At 39.7% G+C, this 15,722-nt stretch overlaps 1 protein-coding gene across 3 annotated transcripts in view; it reads right to left on the bottom strand.

Moving 5' to 3' along the window:
* Positions 1-248: 248 nt before the first annotated feature.
* The window catches only part of klhdc8a (kelch domain containing 8A), a 55,933-nt gene continuing 40,459 nt past the window's right edge, over positions 249-15,722 (bottom strand). For all 3 annotated transcript variants that reach the window (XM_028003197.1, XM_028003195.1, XM_028003196.1), the window contains 3 exons: positions 4,474-4,575; positions 3,105-3,253; positions 249-794 (listed from right to left, as the gene is read on the bottom strand). In XM_028003197.1, the coding sequence (XP_027858998.1) occupies positions 741-794; positions 3,105-3,253; positions 4,474-4,575 (305 nt within the window). In that variant the 3' untranslated portion in view covers positions 249-740. The remainder of the gene's footprint in view (positions 795-3,104; positions 3,254-4,473; positions 4,576-15,722) is intronic.

The following is a 15,722-nucleotide window of genomic DNA, read 5'->3' as shown; positions in this document are numbered from 1 at the left end:
GGAGGTCGGAGGAAGGCTGCTTGCTCTGTGAGGTGGAAACTTGAAGCATGGAAACTGCAGCTTTGAGGAGGAGTTGCGTCTCAAAGGCGGGGCTAGATCCACCCAGGCATTTTGAACAGCTGAATGGTTGCCATGGAGATTAAAGAATTTTTCAAACATCCATGAAAAAAAAAAAAAAAAAAGGCAACAATCCAGGTATAACTTTGATGAGGGAATAACATTATAACGTGATATAAAGCTCCAAAAAGTAAATTTTACATTATACTGCCCCTTTCACAGTACTATAAGTAACTTAAACAAACAAGCAAACAAACAAAAAGCCCTGTATTATCTGTATGATTAAATAATCTACAAATATTGTTGTCACATCATCTCACTAAGATACAATATTTTGTAAAATCCACCTTATCTATAGTTCCTAAATCACATAAAGTAAAGAACGAAGACACAAGATGAAATACATATCAGCAGTAAAACAAATCTCCCATATTGGTTTGTCTACACGACCAAACATTGGGGGGGGGGCAGAAACTTCCAGAAGAATTCCACTTTTACAGGCATTAAATCTCCATCCAAAGATGGAGTCAGGCGCTCCATTGTGCGCTCAGACGCGCTGCTCAGCTACTTCCAGCAGGGGGCAGTGTTACCTCTTACATCGCATGCTGCTTTCTGTGCACTGGAGTCTGAGTGAGGAAAGAGGCGGAGTTCCGCAGCAATCACCTGCCGTCGGTCGCACCGCGCTACAGACACTCTTCTTCTTTAACGTAGAGGATCTCATGGGCCGAGCTGGGAACCTGACGGAGGCAGAAATGAGGAAAAAGACGGGCAGTCAGGGGCTACGCATATTTCCCCACGGACACCGCGGTCGATACTTCGGCTCTGTAATGAGTGAAGACTCGCTGAAGTCCCCGACAAGCTGCTCCAGCTGGAGTTAAAGGTTGTCTGCTGTCGTGGCCGGAAAACGTTTCGTAGTGACACAAGTACTAATCGGCTACTTTGTCAAAGTATCTAAGGTATACCGAAAAACAAACATATGAATGTTGCCATAATATATATTTAAAACCAGTATTCAATAAATTCCAATATGTGTCCAGACGAGGTGCTTTTAAAATAATTTTGAACTTTTGAATATGTTTAAGAATTTTTTATCTTAGTATTGCTCTGATGTAATGATCTGATTTTAAACAATTTCAGAAGCAGAAAATCATCATTAAATTATGATGACTTTCATCGTTTTTAATTATTCTTTTGTTGTTGTTGTTAATTTGAACAAAAATAAAGAACTGGAAACATGAATCTGTATGGAATTAACCTATATAGCGCAGTAGCTGCATTTTAGTTAATAAATAAATTAGTGAGATTTTCTATAATATTCAAATTTCTTAAAATGGGTCTGTAGGTAAAATATTCTACTTTATGACTCCTCCCTGTTCATGGCCCTTGTAAAAGTATTCCTACCCAACAAACGTTTTCATATTGCATCCCGCTTTTACATGCTACCACACATAATTGTAAAGATTTGCACTGTAAATCACATAAAATAATCATAAATTAAGATGGGCGTCAAATAGGCCAGGGCAAAATATGAAGAACTATGCTTTTCTAACGTACTGCATGTTAAACTTAATAGTGTCCTTATTGCTGCTGAGACTCAGCTCTTCTGGCATCAGGTTAAACTAGCAGAATTAAAACCCACATGGAAAAAAAGTAAACAAAATGAAAGTAATAATCACAAAATATTCAATGAAAGATCATAAAAACAACTTAATTAATGTGTTTTAACTTCTTTATAACAAAGCAATCCTATTTAATTTTGAAAAACGCTCTTAATGGCCATAAAGGAAAATTTATAAGGAGGAGCTGATCAGCATGACAAAAAAAAAGCCAAAAATGATCAGTTAATATGACTTTGGTTCTGTAAAATCTATCTTAACTATCTGTAGTAATTCATAATCATATTTGGGGAAGGAGGGTAATTGCTGCTCGCCTGCTGTTTTCCATTTTGTTTATTTTCTTCTGCAAACTGAATTTAAGCCTCCCTCAACAAGCATGAAACAGCACAATGTGTCCTCTTGGAGCAATGTCTTCAAAACTCAACTAACACCAGAAGTTTTCACCAAACCAAAGCCGCGTTCTCCCTCAGCTGTTCTGCTTACAGCGACAACTCAGGAGGACAAAATGCAGATAAAACAATAGGTTAAAAAAAAGCTCAATAATAATGACAGAAATAAGTAGAACTATTGAAATCGTGAACAGCGTTGCGTCACATCGGATGTCCAGAAATCCAGAAAAGCGGCGCGCACGCGGTCGCGTCAGGACATGAAGACTTGATTCTGCTTCAAGCCTTGCTCAAAGAAATATTTGTATTAATCTGTGATTCTTTCAGCAACGTTAGTTTTCAAATAACATTTTTCAGCAACATTAAGTGGCTGTATTAAGATTAATACAATTTAAAAAAGCATTTTAAAATAACCAAAGTTGGCCGGTGTACCAAAGAAGACATGGCAGTGTAAGAATACCTGAACTATAAATCCAGTCCCCACTGAGACACAGAAACCCTCCCTGGTGGCTCCCTGGGGTTATTATGAGGAAGATTTTATGCTTTGCTGGGAAAAAGGTGAAGTTTTCAGCCAATTCTGTTTGAATCTAATGTTAGATAATGATGAAAACATTAATGTAATGTTTAGTAAGATCATTTATCCCAAAATAGTACCGCGTGTGCAATATGTTGAAGTGTGCACATGATTACAGTAATATCATGTTGGACCTTTAAAATCCATAACACTTTCTTCACTTCATGTTTCTCTTTACGTCACACTATTGAAAATACTGCATATGGCTAAAGTTTAGCTGCTAAGCCAGTTAAATCACAAAGCTTTTATTAAGGTTTTCAATTTGCGTTGCATTAAATGGCTTTAATCCTCCCGGCTGTTGGCCTTCCTGCTCTGTGAGATTTACTCACTTTTCCAAAATGTCTTCCTATTCAAGAAACGGGAACTTCTACTGTTAAGACCTTCACAGAACATTACTTTAAAAAAAAATCAGGAAGATCCCTTTAGCATACACACACGTTGGAGTGTAGCGTGTGTGGAGTTGTTTTTAACCTGGTTAACTCCTCCCACCACCAGGAGGCGATCTCTGATGACAATGGAAGAGGCGGAGCATCTGGGGAAGTTCATGGGAGCCAAACGTTCCCACTTCTTTTTCTGAGGGTTAAACGCCTCCACCGTGTCCAACGCCGAGGGTTCGTGACCTAAAGGTAGCACGTAGAGACAAACGCTTATTAATGCGTCCATATCTGCCAACAAAAAAAACATCTAATTATTATTCATGATTTTGTGTGTAAATTCATGATGGTTATGAGCTTAGGAGAGGATGCTGTAATCCATTTAAACTAGCTTTAAAATCCATCCATTTTCTTACACCTTGTCCCTAGTGGTGTCAGGAGGTGTTGGTGTCTCTCCAGCTACGTTCCGGGCGAGAGGCGGAGTCACCCTGGACAGGTCATCAGTCTGTCGCAGGGCAACACAGAGACATACAGGACAAACAACCATGCACACACACTTAACAGTCACGTTTTTGGACTGTGGGAGGAAGCCGGAGAACCCGGAGAGAAAACCACGCATGCACAGGGAGAACATGCAAACTCCATGCAGAAAGACCCCGGGCCGGGAATCAAACCCAGGACCTTCTTGCTGCAAGGCGGCAGCTCTACCAACTGCGCCACTGTGCAGCCCAACTTGAAAATTAGAGTGCAGCATATTTTACTTCAGGCTCTTATTGTGAAAGTTTGGAGGAAGCTGTGCCAGAGCTCATTTGCTGTTTTGACTTTATCCACCTTCCTGAGTCAAATGATGCAATGTGTGAATTCTGCCTGCAATATATATATATACATATGTTTAAGGCTGGGGTTAACCTGAACAAATAGACTCTAATTACCAGCTTATTTCTGTTCAATTCAATTTAATAGTAAAAATGGAGACTTTATTCATGACAAAAAATGTTTCTTCAGTTATTGTAGATTCTGACTCACTGCGTTTCAGTACAGTAGTGTGAAAACTTGTCCACTCCCTTCATGACTTCCTGTTGTTTTGCATGTTTGTCACACTTTTGTGTTTTAGAACATCAAACCAATTTCAATTTGAGTTTAAGACAACACAAAGAAACACAAACTGCAAAGTTATTAAAATGGAGGGGGGGAAAATCCCTGCACTGTTCTGTAAAAAAGTTAGAACCAGGTTCAACTCCAACATAATTCGATCTAGATTTTAAACTGAACTTGAAACATTCAATGTATTCAATGCACATGTATTGATATTTAATAAATTATTTCTGTATTTATTTCCAGTTTTAGCAAATTGACACATCTAAATAATTATGTCACAAGTTATTGATTTATGGTAACTCTCCATACAATCGTGGTTCGGTGATTTTGGTGATGGCTGAGCAGCAGAGCTTCTGTCTCCGTCTTACCGAGTCCGCCTGCAGCCACCATCCTGCCGCGCAAGAAGGCGGCAGCAAAGTCTGCTCTCTTAGTTTTCAACGCCACCGTCTCCTCGGACTTCAGCCAGGCGCCTGGAATGGAACAAGGAGAGAGAGAGAAAAGACAGCTGGAGTGAGCAAACATGTGGCACGTGTGTGTCTGTGTGTCTGTGTGTATGTGCAAGGTCACACAAAGTAGCCGAGGTGAATTCCTGAGGCAGTGTAGTCCACCTTCAGCCAGACAGGACGCTGCTGAGTTTTCAGTGTGACCTGCACAAACAGGTCACCCAGGAGGCAGCTGCAGTTAGAAGAGGTGTGCACACTCTGTTTCCCACAGACACACACAATCATACATATATACACACACACCTGTCAAGTACTAAAAAAGGTTAGAACAAACAGGCAAAGGAAGGAAGCAGGTCAAGTCAAAGATGGCGATGTGGTGGTGAAGATGATGCCTGTTGAGAGATTGCTGAACGCGTCTGGACTATGCTGGAGGAACAACACTTCAAACTAGGATGGTCCATGAAGCATAAATTGGACTAAAATTTGACAGAGACGTAGGCAGCACAGTGCTACAAGGTGGGCAGCTTTTCTGTTTTCATAATCTGTGAGCTTTGATTTGGCAGAGTTCCCTAAAACAGCAACAAAGGTTTCCCATTCTGCTGAGTTTAAGTAGAAGCTGTTTGCCCTAAACAAGACTACAAGCGAGAACCCTGATTGCTTTCACTCATACGTTCCACAGCAGACATGTCAAACTCACTTTTTATTTTGGGCCAAATCAAAATCATGAATGTTCTCAAGATCCAGTTGTGCCAGAATGCGTTGATAAGAACCCTTCAACGAACTGGTAAAGGTAAGGTCATTTTATTTATATAGCACGTTTTCAGCAACAAGGCAATACAAAGTGCTTTACAGGAATTAAAAGGAAACACAAACAAAATAACAAACCGAAGGAAAGAGCAAAAGAAGAAAAATAATCTAATGTTGATCTAAAGTATGTAAACTAGGTGCTGCTGTTCAGGGTTGTTAGATAAGAATCCTCTGGTCTAAGTCCATTTCTGGGTTGGAAGAACAGGAGTCTAAAAGGTGGTCTAATAATATTGATCCAAAGTATATAAACTAGATACTAAAGTAAAGTATTAACAGCTGTCTCTGCATTGGATAAGATCTTCTTAAAATCAAATAATACTGAACATCGTTTCAAATCGTTGAGTTTTTAAAATTTTTTTGTGATTGTTTCTGGGATTTTTAATATATTTTTTTTGCAATCAAAATCACAGATCTTAAGGTGCAGAGATATTGGCAAGGAGTTTTGCCACGTTTGCACTTGCGTACGACTTTTGTTACTTGTCATATCAGCAGCAGTGTAGTAGAATTAAGAAATACTGCCACCTCCAGGTGGGAGTCAGCAGTCACTGAAACCCGATGGGTTTAAACATTTTTCCATTTTTCATTAATCTCACAATTATGCATTAGTTTGAAAAAATATAGAGGTCTGCTGATTTTTTGCGCGAATTTGATCTGATTGTGTAAAACTGAGCTGACTCATCTGGAGGGCAGGGCCAGTCCAAGGCATAAGCAAACTAAGCAGTCACTTAGGGCCCCAGTGCCACACAGGGGGCCTCTCAGTGGAGCTGATTTTTTTTTTTTAGTACCGATTTCTATGTCATTATAATAACAAAAACACACAATTTCATCATGAATTGATTTGATCTGCTAATACAAAATTTGCTTTATTGAACGGTTCATTTCAACAGCCAAACATCTGTGCTAGCGTCTTAGTGTGAAGCTGAGTTTTAACTTGAAAGCAGTTGATTCTCTCGCTCGGCTCTGTATATTTCTGGAGGTTTATGGCTTCAAAACGGCGTGTTTGAAAATGTTTGATACGAATAATTAAAACTTCTCAATATTGTCTAGCGAAATGTTTTCCATCAGGCTACATGGCTACTGCATTAATATATCAATGAGCTGCTCTAAGCTGTATCTGGTGATATGTTGTTTGCTGCTGATCGTTTATGTGACTGAAACAAACAATATTTTTACATCAATTTATAAGTTATGTGAAACTTCTGTTAAAATCATTTCAAGGCTCAGAATCAACCCAGTACCGGTCCACTTTCTCAGGGGAGAAAAACAAACCTGGTGTAAATAAAAATTTTTAGCTTATATGTTTAAGAGAAATTAATATGATCATAGAATGTCATGAATATGTGTGTATGTTTTCCATCTTAAGTTTGGCTGCACCGACTGCAGTTTTCTGGCCGATCCCTGGTTATCGGTCTTTAAAAAACCTGACCTGCCGATTTTGATTATTGGCTGATACCAATTTTTGTGTCTGAAATGTCGCTAAATATAGCAAGAAAGTCACTGAGTTGCAACAGTGGGGTGAATATTGTTAACTGTAAATGTGCAGATCTGATCTGGTAGGCTGGTCTGTCAGTCAAACCTTTCACTGTAGAGCAGAAGAGGACAGAGGCTGATTTTGAAACCTTTGCTGACGAAGATGAGATTAGGGGATAAGACGGGCTTCACATGTAGGTATCGGCCGATCATGATCCCCGAAAATTAAGAAAATCGGCGCCCAGAAATCAACTAGTCAATAAATGTATCCTACGTATATTATGCATGCATAGGAAATAATGTAAACGGCACTAAAAGAGATGCAATAAGTTTATAGCAGGTGTGTGAAAGACCTAACAGTTGATTCCAGCAATCCACAGTGTTAGCAGAAATAAAGGGCTCCAACACCAAATTTCGCTTAGGGCCCCATGGAGGCTTGGGCCGGCACTGCTGGAGGGCCTCGAAAGTTTCAGAGTTTGACATGTGATTTACAGTCTGCCTTATGTCCACTCCTGGGGACAAAGCGGAGAAAAATGAACGGCCCTCCTGGATTGCTCGCCAATATAATACCATATACAGCATTGCACTGAGGTATTTCCTCATCCCAAGCCGTACCTTGTTCCGATGTTCAGAATGTTTTAGATACACTCTACAAAAAAAAAAAAGAAAAATCACAAATAGGTGAATCTGCTTCTCTAGTAAGACCAGCTATCATCAGAAGCATTAGCAGGGTACTGCTACGCTGCCACAGCCCCACTAATGGGAGCAAAGCGCAGGTGCAGTCATAAGCATGACTGAAATCTGTCGTACGCTGAAGCAGCTACTGAACGCTAAAATCCCAACATGCCTGTAACCCCATTAAAAATATTTAACAGAGCCGCAGGTGTGGAAGATATTACATCTGATATTTAATCTCCTTAAGTCTACATCGTTGAACAATGACAAAACATTTCCTTTACGGCCAGCTGACAGGCTCCAGATGATAAAAAAAAACCAAAAAAAAAAAACTAATAAAATGAAAATGTAGCCATCAAAATGAAGTTTTCTCCTTTCCCAACAGATCCGGTGGAAAGTTTTTCTTTCTACTTTCAGACTTATAGCTGCTGCCAAATCTTGTTTATCTGAGGGAAAGCCAGGCAGGGGAAAATCGTGACAAGGGAAGACAGATAACTTCATTAAGGATGTAAGGGAGTCAGTGAGAATTAGAATGATGGAACGATAGAGCAGGAGTGAAAAAAGAGAAGATTTTCCTCTTTGTGTGTTTATCTCACTCGTGCTCTTCAGTCCTTGTTTTTCTTCTAACCTCTTTCTGCGATCCATCCCTCTTTTCGGTTGATTAATTTCTAGTCTGCTGCTGAAACAAGCAGCGAGAGAGTAAACAGCAGCGGCAGACAAAGTGTGGAGGGAATGAAAACAATAAAATAAAAAAGAGAGAGAGATAAGAGGCCAGATGGGGAGTCGTCCCTGAGTCTTCCAGTCTGGTTCGGTTCTGCCGAGGAGAACCAGAAGAACTCCCAGCTGGCTGTCTGCTCCGCTCCTCTCCGGGGAAAAGCTGCTTCTCTTTGTGATGTCATGTGCAATCAGTGGACGCATTTGAATGAAAATCAGCACTTATTATCTGTAGCACTGAAAGGCGCTTTCAGTGAATGAGTGTAATGTCGGCAAACAGCGCTTCCACCTTCTACCTTTGTAATGAGAGCTGATTTGTTGGTGTAGAGTTTAGTGCAAATTGATGCAGCAGGTAAAGTGAGTTTTGAACACAATGACTTTGTTTCAACCGTTCAAATCTTTCTTTCTTTCCTCGATTTTCTCCCCCTTTCCTGTTCCACTGTGTCAGCCACAGCACATGGAGAAGCTGGGCAGCTTGCTCTAAAACAGAATATCTGCACACGGCATCCTAACGGCGCGGGGTCACCGGCGTTTAACTGACACCACATGTCGGAGCGACCCAAATACATATACACACCGAGCCAAAAGAACTGCACAAATTCATTAATGGGTAAAAAAATAAAAAAAATAAAAAAATCGGAATGACACAGGAAACGAGTATTGAATTCTGGTCAGTGGTTTGTACAAAAACCTGTTTTGTTAATCCAAATAAAACAAATGTCTCCTTTTTTAAAGTAACTTCGTTATCTATATATATACTGTATATATATATACTGTATATAGTACAGACCAAAAGTTTGGACACAACTGTGTGTCCAAACTTTTGGTCTGTACTGTATACAGTATATATATATATATATATATATGTATATATATATGTATATATATATATATATATATATATATATATATATATATATATATATATATTGTGTTGTTTAAGTGTTCCCTTTATTTTTTTGAGCTGTATATATACTGTATATATATATATAACATCGGCCGATTACGCTCTTCCATTATCAACGCGTAGATCACACTTCCACCACTAAATTGGTATAAAAGTACTTCGAGTGGCAACCTTAGTATGACAGCCATGCACATCAACCCACTTTTGTAGTATTCAAACCTCCCTTGTATTCTCTAATTATCGTATTTTTCGGACTATAAGCCGCTACGTTGTTCCCACGGCTTATAGCCCGGTGCAGGTTTTCTGTTGATTTTTCTTCAACCACCAGGGGGCTCTTTAGCAGGAAGTGAATCATCGGAAGTCAAAATTGGAAATCAAAGACAAAAGTGTTAATTTTCATCTAGAACAAGCACATGCTAGCAGCAGGCACGATGGAGAAATTTCTTCAAACTCAGATAATGCAGCTTTTAAGTTGAGGGCTATCGATCTGGCAGTACAGAAGAGGAATAGAGCCGCTGTACGTAAGCTCGGCGGGAACGAATCCATGGTTCGGCTTTGGAGACGGAGGGCTGCGCCTTAATAAATCCAGCAGGTTTATTAGGACGCTGCCCTCTGCTGGGTCCTTATGGAAAACCGAGAGCGGCGGAGATACCAGCGGCTTATATATGTACGTTTCCAGTTTTTATTTTTTAATTTGTAGCTGCGGCTCACAGTATGGTGCGCTCTATAGACCGGAAAATACTGTAAATCACAGGATTTCTGCCACGTGTCTGAAAAACCATTTGATCCTATCGAATCTCTGCGTAAATCTTTATTTTATAAGAATGTCCCAAATCTTCTAGAATTTAAGCTCCATCAGTTTGCTAAGCAGGACCAAGAACCACACAGGTCTTCACATTACGATCTTCGGTCTTTGTGTGACGCAGGCCAAACGGCAGCATGCATGACGCCGTTCTGACAGGAGAGACGACAGAGGAGAACAGAGAGATGGAGATAAAGCGCAGGAAAAGGGGGATGATGGCAGAGAGAAGGTAAGACAAAAGCATGAAGGAGATGAGGAATTCTCTGAAGACCGGGCTTTGTAGTCTGCCTGGTTTTAATTTCGTCCGCAGCTCTCCTCTGTAATTCTCCCTGGTGATTAAAACTAGAGAAGGATGGTGATTAGTTCTTGAGCTTTGATGGATTGTGCCTGTCACATGTGAAATCTCAAATACCTCTGACTGAGAGATGATGCTTTTGAACAGAATGTTTCCGACCTCAGTGGGGTTTTTATGACTTAATGGTACAGAAAGACTGCTGTAATCTCTCATTTCTCGTCCGGTTCTTTGTTGTCCTTTTTAACCATTTCATAGTTGATACAAATACAATATTAAATATGGGAATGTTTTTTTTTTTTGCTCACTAACTATGAAGCTTTTCAGAGTTTTGTTGTTGTTGTTGTCGAAGAGAACAAATTATAGCCACTCATCCTATTTCCTTCAGGACATAAAGACGACAAAAAGAAACTGGTGAGCAGATGATTGGTTCGGATTTCAGGGATGTGTCAGTGAGTTAGACACAATAAAAACCTTCAGACTCTGCAGTGGGATCCATGTGAGCGCAGGTCAATGCGAAAGACAAAACTTCCGGTCAACCCACTGACCATGTGAGACTTTACACACACTGATAACCTGTTGCTCTGCAGTCTGCCTCTCATCAGAAACGATTCTCAGTAACACTTTATTTGAAGGGGCGTACATAAGCCTCACATGAGGCTGTCATAAACATGACATAACACCTGTTACGAACATGAAGGAGTCTTTATGAACGTTTTCATGAAGTGCCATTCGGCAAATAATGACACTTTTAACGCAAAGTTGCATTAAAAGTGTCGGCTTGGCATTATTCAGTAAATAATGAAATATTTAATGCAAAAGTTCATTAAAACTTGCATTAAAAGTCAATAAAAAATGACAACTTTGCATTAAAAGTGCCATTATTTACCAAAGAACACTTCATGACCAGAGTCATGAACATTCATGAAGACTCCTATATGTTCATAACAGTCGTTATGTCATATTTATGAGTTTCCTGTCAGACTTAAGCACACCACTTCATGTAAAGTGTCACCTGATTCTCTCTCATTAGTCTGAGCTAAATCTATAGAACAACATTCACTTCTATCTAGATATAATTGATTACATATAGATGTGTGGGTTGTTTTTTCTCTTTAACATACTAATTTGTAGTAAGAAGTTTTTTAATTGTATTAATTATTTAACTGTAGATTTATTTATTTTTTATTCAACAAAGGCGTCTTTTTTATGCATGTTTTTAAACTAATCTAACGGAAAAAAATGACTTAAGCAGATTTGGGTGTTTTTGGTGACAATAATCAGAATGGTCTTATGCAGTTTAATCTATAAACAGTTTTTCTTCAAGCTGGGCAGTGTTCTTTACGCTGAACCGAGTGATGTAATCTTTTCAATTTCTCCAAATCTATCACCGTCTGCCTCCAACTGAGTACAAGTGATTATTTCAGCAGTCGATTTTCCTGCTGACGGGAAAGCGCTCAAATCCATGAAGGTTACTCATTTTCATCTCTGAACTGTTCAGCTGTTACTGGCTGAATTTAAAACAGTAAGCTTCGGGAAATAAACATTCAAGTTGTCTCTGAAAAAGTTGCTGTAAAAAAACAAAAATGACCAAAGTGTTTTATAGTTGTTGTTTTTTTTCCCCCAGTCTAAGCTCATAAAGTAGACAAGCTGCAGAAGAGGAAAATCGGAAAACATTTCCACTGTGATTTTGGTCTCAAAAAGCAAAAAGTGCGACAATTTCCTCTCCACAAATAGACTTTGGGTGTTTTGTTTTTTTTGGGCGTAACCCAGAATACAACATCCGCTAACAGGCGTGCGTCTTAATGCTTAGAGATGGAACAGTAATACAATATCAATGTGTCACGGCAGATTGCACGGCAGTGTGTCTGCGTGGAGGAATATGGCTGCAGATGGATAATAAAGTAATCTGTTTCTGGATCTTGTAATTTGAAACGGTCCTCATCCCCCAGCAGCTCATCTCCCATCTCATCTCAGGCAGAATTAGATTGGAGAAAGCGACTGCGGCTGTGCGCTCGTCAGCGGGCATGCTGGGACGTTTGTGTGTGTTGGGAAGCGTTTCCTCTTTCCGTTTTTCTTGCTCTCTCTTTCTCCAAACACACAAGTCAATCTCCCCCCCCCACCCCCTATTATCATATATTAACGATATCGCCGCCGTGTTCTGCTTTATTCGGCTTCCATTCGGCCGATCCCAAAGTGTGACTGGATGCCCGGCTGTCTGGAATGACTTATTGATTTTCTCTTTCCCATTTCTTCTTCCATTCCCCCCTCAATTTGTCCACCTGTTACTCCGGGGCGTTTCGGGTGGTGGGAGGCATGAGTCTGAAGGAACCAGCCTGTTTGCACCGTAACCTCTCGCTCTTTACCATGAGGCTAATGCTAACAGCTATGTCGCTGGCGAATACTATCAGCGAGAAAGTGTCAGGTCGAAGCAAAATGAACAGATGTCTTTATCTTTGACACTAGAGCTGAGTTGCAGAATGTTTGTGAGCCACTATGATAACATTATGAATGTGAAAGCTTCTCAAACACGTTTCTAACCTTGCCTAAGTATAAAGTTGAGCTTTGTCAATGATTCTAGTGACCTTCTTTCTTAGGTGCATTTTAATTGGTCATTAAATTGCACAAATTGGGAGTTTTTTGATACAAAGTTTTTGTGTTTAGTTTAGGTGGTATTTCAATTTTCTTCAACTGAAATGTGTATGTGTGTTTTTTTTTTGTTTTTTTTTACAAAACTGCAACAGAAACACTTTTTTCACATCATGTCAGCAGCAATGTGCTTATGTGTCGGCTCTGGCCTCCTTGGATATTGTGCAGCTGGCTCCACCAGAACTCTCACTGCTTCTCAAAGTTCATCAAAACTTGAGTTTTCATTTGAAAGCGTTGAACCCATAGCTCCACAACTTCTGTGAAATCACAGGCTACAATTTCCCCAAAACGTTGCATGAACAGCCGCTCCCAAGGAGGCGGGGCTTGACGCTCCAATGCCTGAATGAGACACAGACGTCTCCTCTGATTGGCTGATAGGTGATGAGCAGTAGCACTATGGCCGAATAACGAATATATCTTATGTAACTGTTTACATTCGTTGTTGCCATGATTTTTCCATCCATCCATCCATTTTCTTTACACTCTTGTCCCTAGTGGTCAGGAGGTGTTGGTGTCTCTCCAGCGAACGTTTCGGGCGAGAGGAGGGGTCACCCTGGACAGGTCGCCAGTCTGTCGCAGCCATGATTTTACCTTAACCTTAAAATTGTGCAAATTGACATTTCGAAAATAAATTCACTTAATGAAAACATACCGAATTTGAACCCCCCCAAAAAACTAATTTTTTGATGGAAATCTTTTGCACTAGGATGAAGTTGTTTTTTTTTTTGTTCATATCAAAATTAGGGTATTTTGCAAAACTGCAATGGAGATACTTTTTTTTACATCATATGAGTCGTATGATCAACCACCGGATGTTGCTACTGGAACGGAAATGAAGAAGCAGAGGACAGGAAGTGGTAGGAGGAAGATGGCTCTGCATGTTTTTTAACGACTTATTGTGTTAACAAGCCTATTCAGATTACTAGGATAACTAGGATCAATTATAATGTATGTATGATTGAATAGCGTTTTTTTACAACCATATATTCATTTTATTACAGTACATGCAGAATGCTATTTTAGAGAACAATGCAAACATATTTAGCTTCACAGTGACGCCTCCCAGAGATGACGTCACGTTCAATTCGCAAAAATCTTGCAAAGCAGAAAAGTCATGAGCTCCCCCCCATCGCACACACACACACACACACACCCACTACTGTTGTGTACAAACAGTGTGCACACACTCTCTTGCGTGGGCTCAATCTGCTCTATGCTCAAAGCATCGCCGTTTTTAACGACGGTGGGAAAACTCAATGTTAAAAAGCTGATGACGCCGGACTGGGGGAGACGCTGACAGCAAACGGCATGAATGCAGCTCGTGGTTTGGATCAGAGGGACGGGAAGCTGTTGGAGTCGGTGGCACATTCGGCTAAATAATTGAATACGGCTCTGTGCCCAGAGCTTTACTCATTAATCAGATTTATGTGAGTCCTAATCAATGTCATCTCCTCTGGGATTTTCTCCTCATTCCTCGTGTACGGTAAGTAGGAGTTAAAAACGTTACCGAGAGAGGAGAATGTCAAATTTATTTGTAAATACACTTTGACTGAAAAAGAAGCCCATTTCTTCTTTGACTTTTTTTCTTTAAGGACAGAAGATGTAAAGAAAAGGAAAAAAATGCCTCCATTCCTGGATTAAAAAAGCTACAGAAGGAAAAGTTGAAGTGACTCCTTCAACCATCTAGCTTAAAGCTTTGACTGTTGAGGTTTTATATTTATATATATATATATATATATATATATATATATATATATATATATATAAATATATATAAATATATAAATGACAACATTTTAATCACAGGTCAAAAGAATGAGACTGAGAATAAACCATACAACCAAAGTAAAGTGAACAGGATCGGCCTAAAATCCAGAAGCAGTGTTTTGAATATCTGCGTTGTCATTAGCCTCGCCAATGCTAATGCTAGCCTTTCTGTGCTAATAGCCACTAAAGGAAGAAGGCAATCCAGCGGGTGACCAGCCATTTTTCCTCATTAAGTTGCTACCTTCTCCAATACTAAGTGGTTTATCTACTCTAGTAGTTTCTTTCTCATCTGCCAACACCGACCATTTAGTTACTGGTGCCAGACTATTATTAATAACAGAGCTCCAGAATGGAGGTAGCCTCCTGTAAGAAGCATGTTGTCATCGCTAGGCGTATAATTGTCTCAATTTTGTCCCTGATGTCTAATGAGGCATAGATCTGTTACTGGACAGCGCCTACGAGCTGCTATAGCTAGTGACGTCCACCAGCAGGCGCCATTACTACGCTTTGAGTCGTGTCTACAAAACCAGATTGCACCAAAGCAGGGTGTGAATTAATTTGTTGCAAAAATGTTCATAGGACAGTTGTTTCTTATCTTATTTCTCAAAGTTAGAGGTGACAAAATTGTGGATGTTTGGAGACGTAAACTGTAATCCCTCCCCAGATACAAATCTACAAATGGTTTGTTTCTGTCAATCCCTGTTAAGATACAAGAGCACCAAATGAATTTCTCTGTCTTTGACATTTTATACTGGATATTTTATCCGCTATGATGACCGTTATGAATATTCTTTGTGTGTTTGTGTCATTTTCTCGTTTTTTACCAATGATATTTCAGACTCAAAGCATAGCGATGGCACATGTGTGTCACGTCGCAGTATATAACTTTAACCAAAATATGTTTTTTCCATATTTATTAAAACTGTCATCATGTTGTGACAGTATGCTATGAAACAGATAATTTGTGAAAAAAATCTATCTCCTCCACCTCCTCCTAGTGCTGCTATTGCTATCTGAAGAAATGCAATACAAAAACAACCAATCAGAGCCAGGAGGAGGGGCTTAGCGCTGTCAATCAAACTTGAGTACAC

The sequence above is a fragment of the Xiphophorus couchianus genome, chromosome 20, assembly GCF_001444195.1.
Source record: "Xiphophorus couchianus chromosome 20, X_couchianus-1.0, whole genome shotgun sequence".
Taxonomy (NCBI): domain Eukaryota; kingdom Metazoa; phylum Chordata; class Actinopteri; order Cyprinodontiformes; family Poeciliidae; genus Xiphophorus; species Xiphophorus couchianus.
This window is presented reverse-complemented; position numbering and strand designations above follow the sequence as displayed.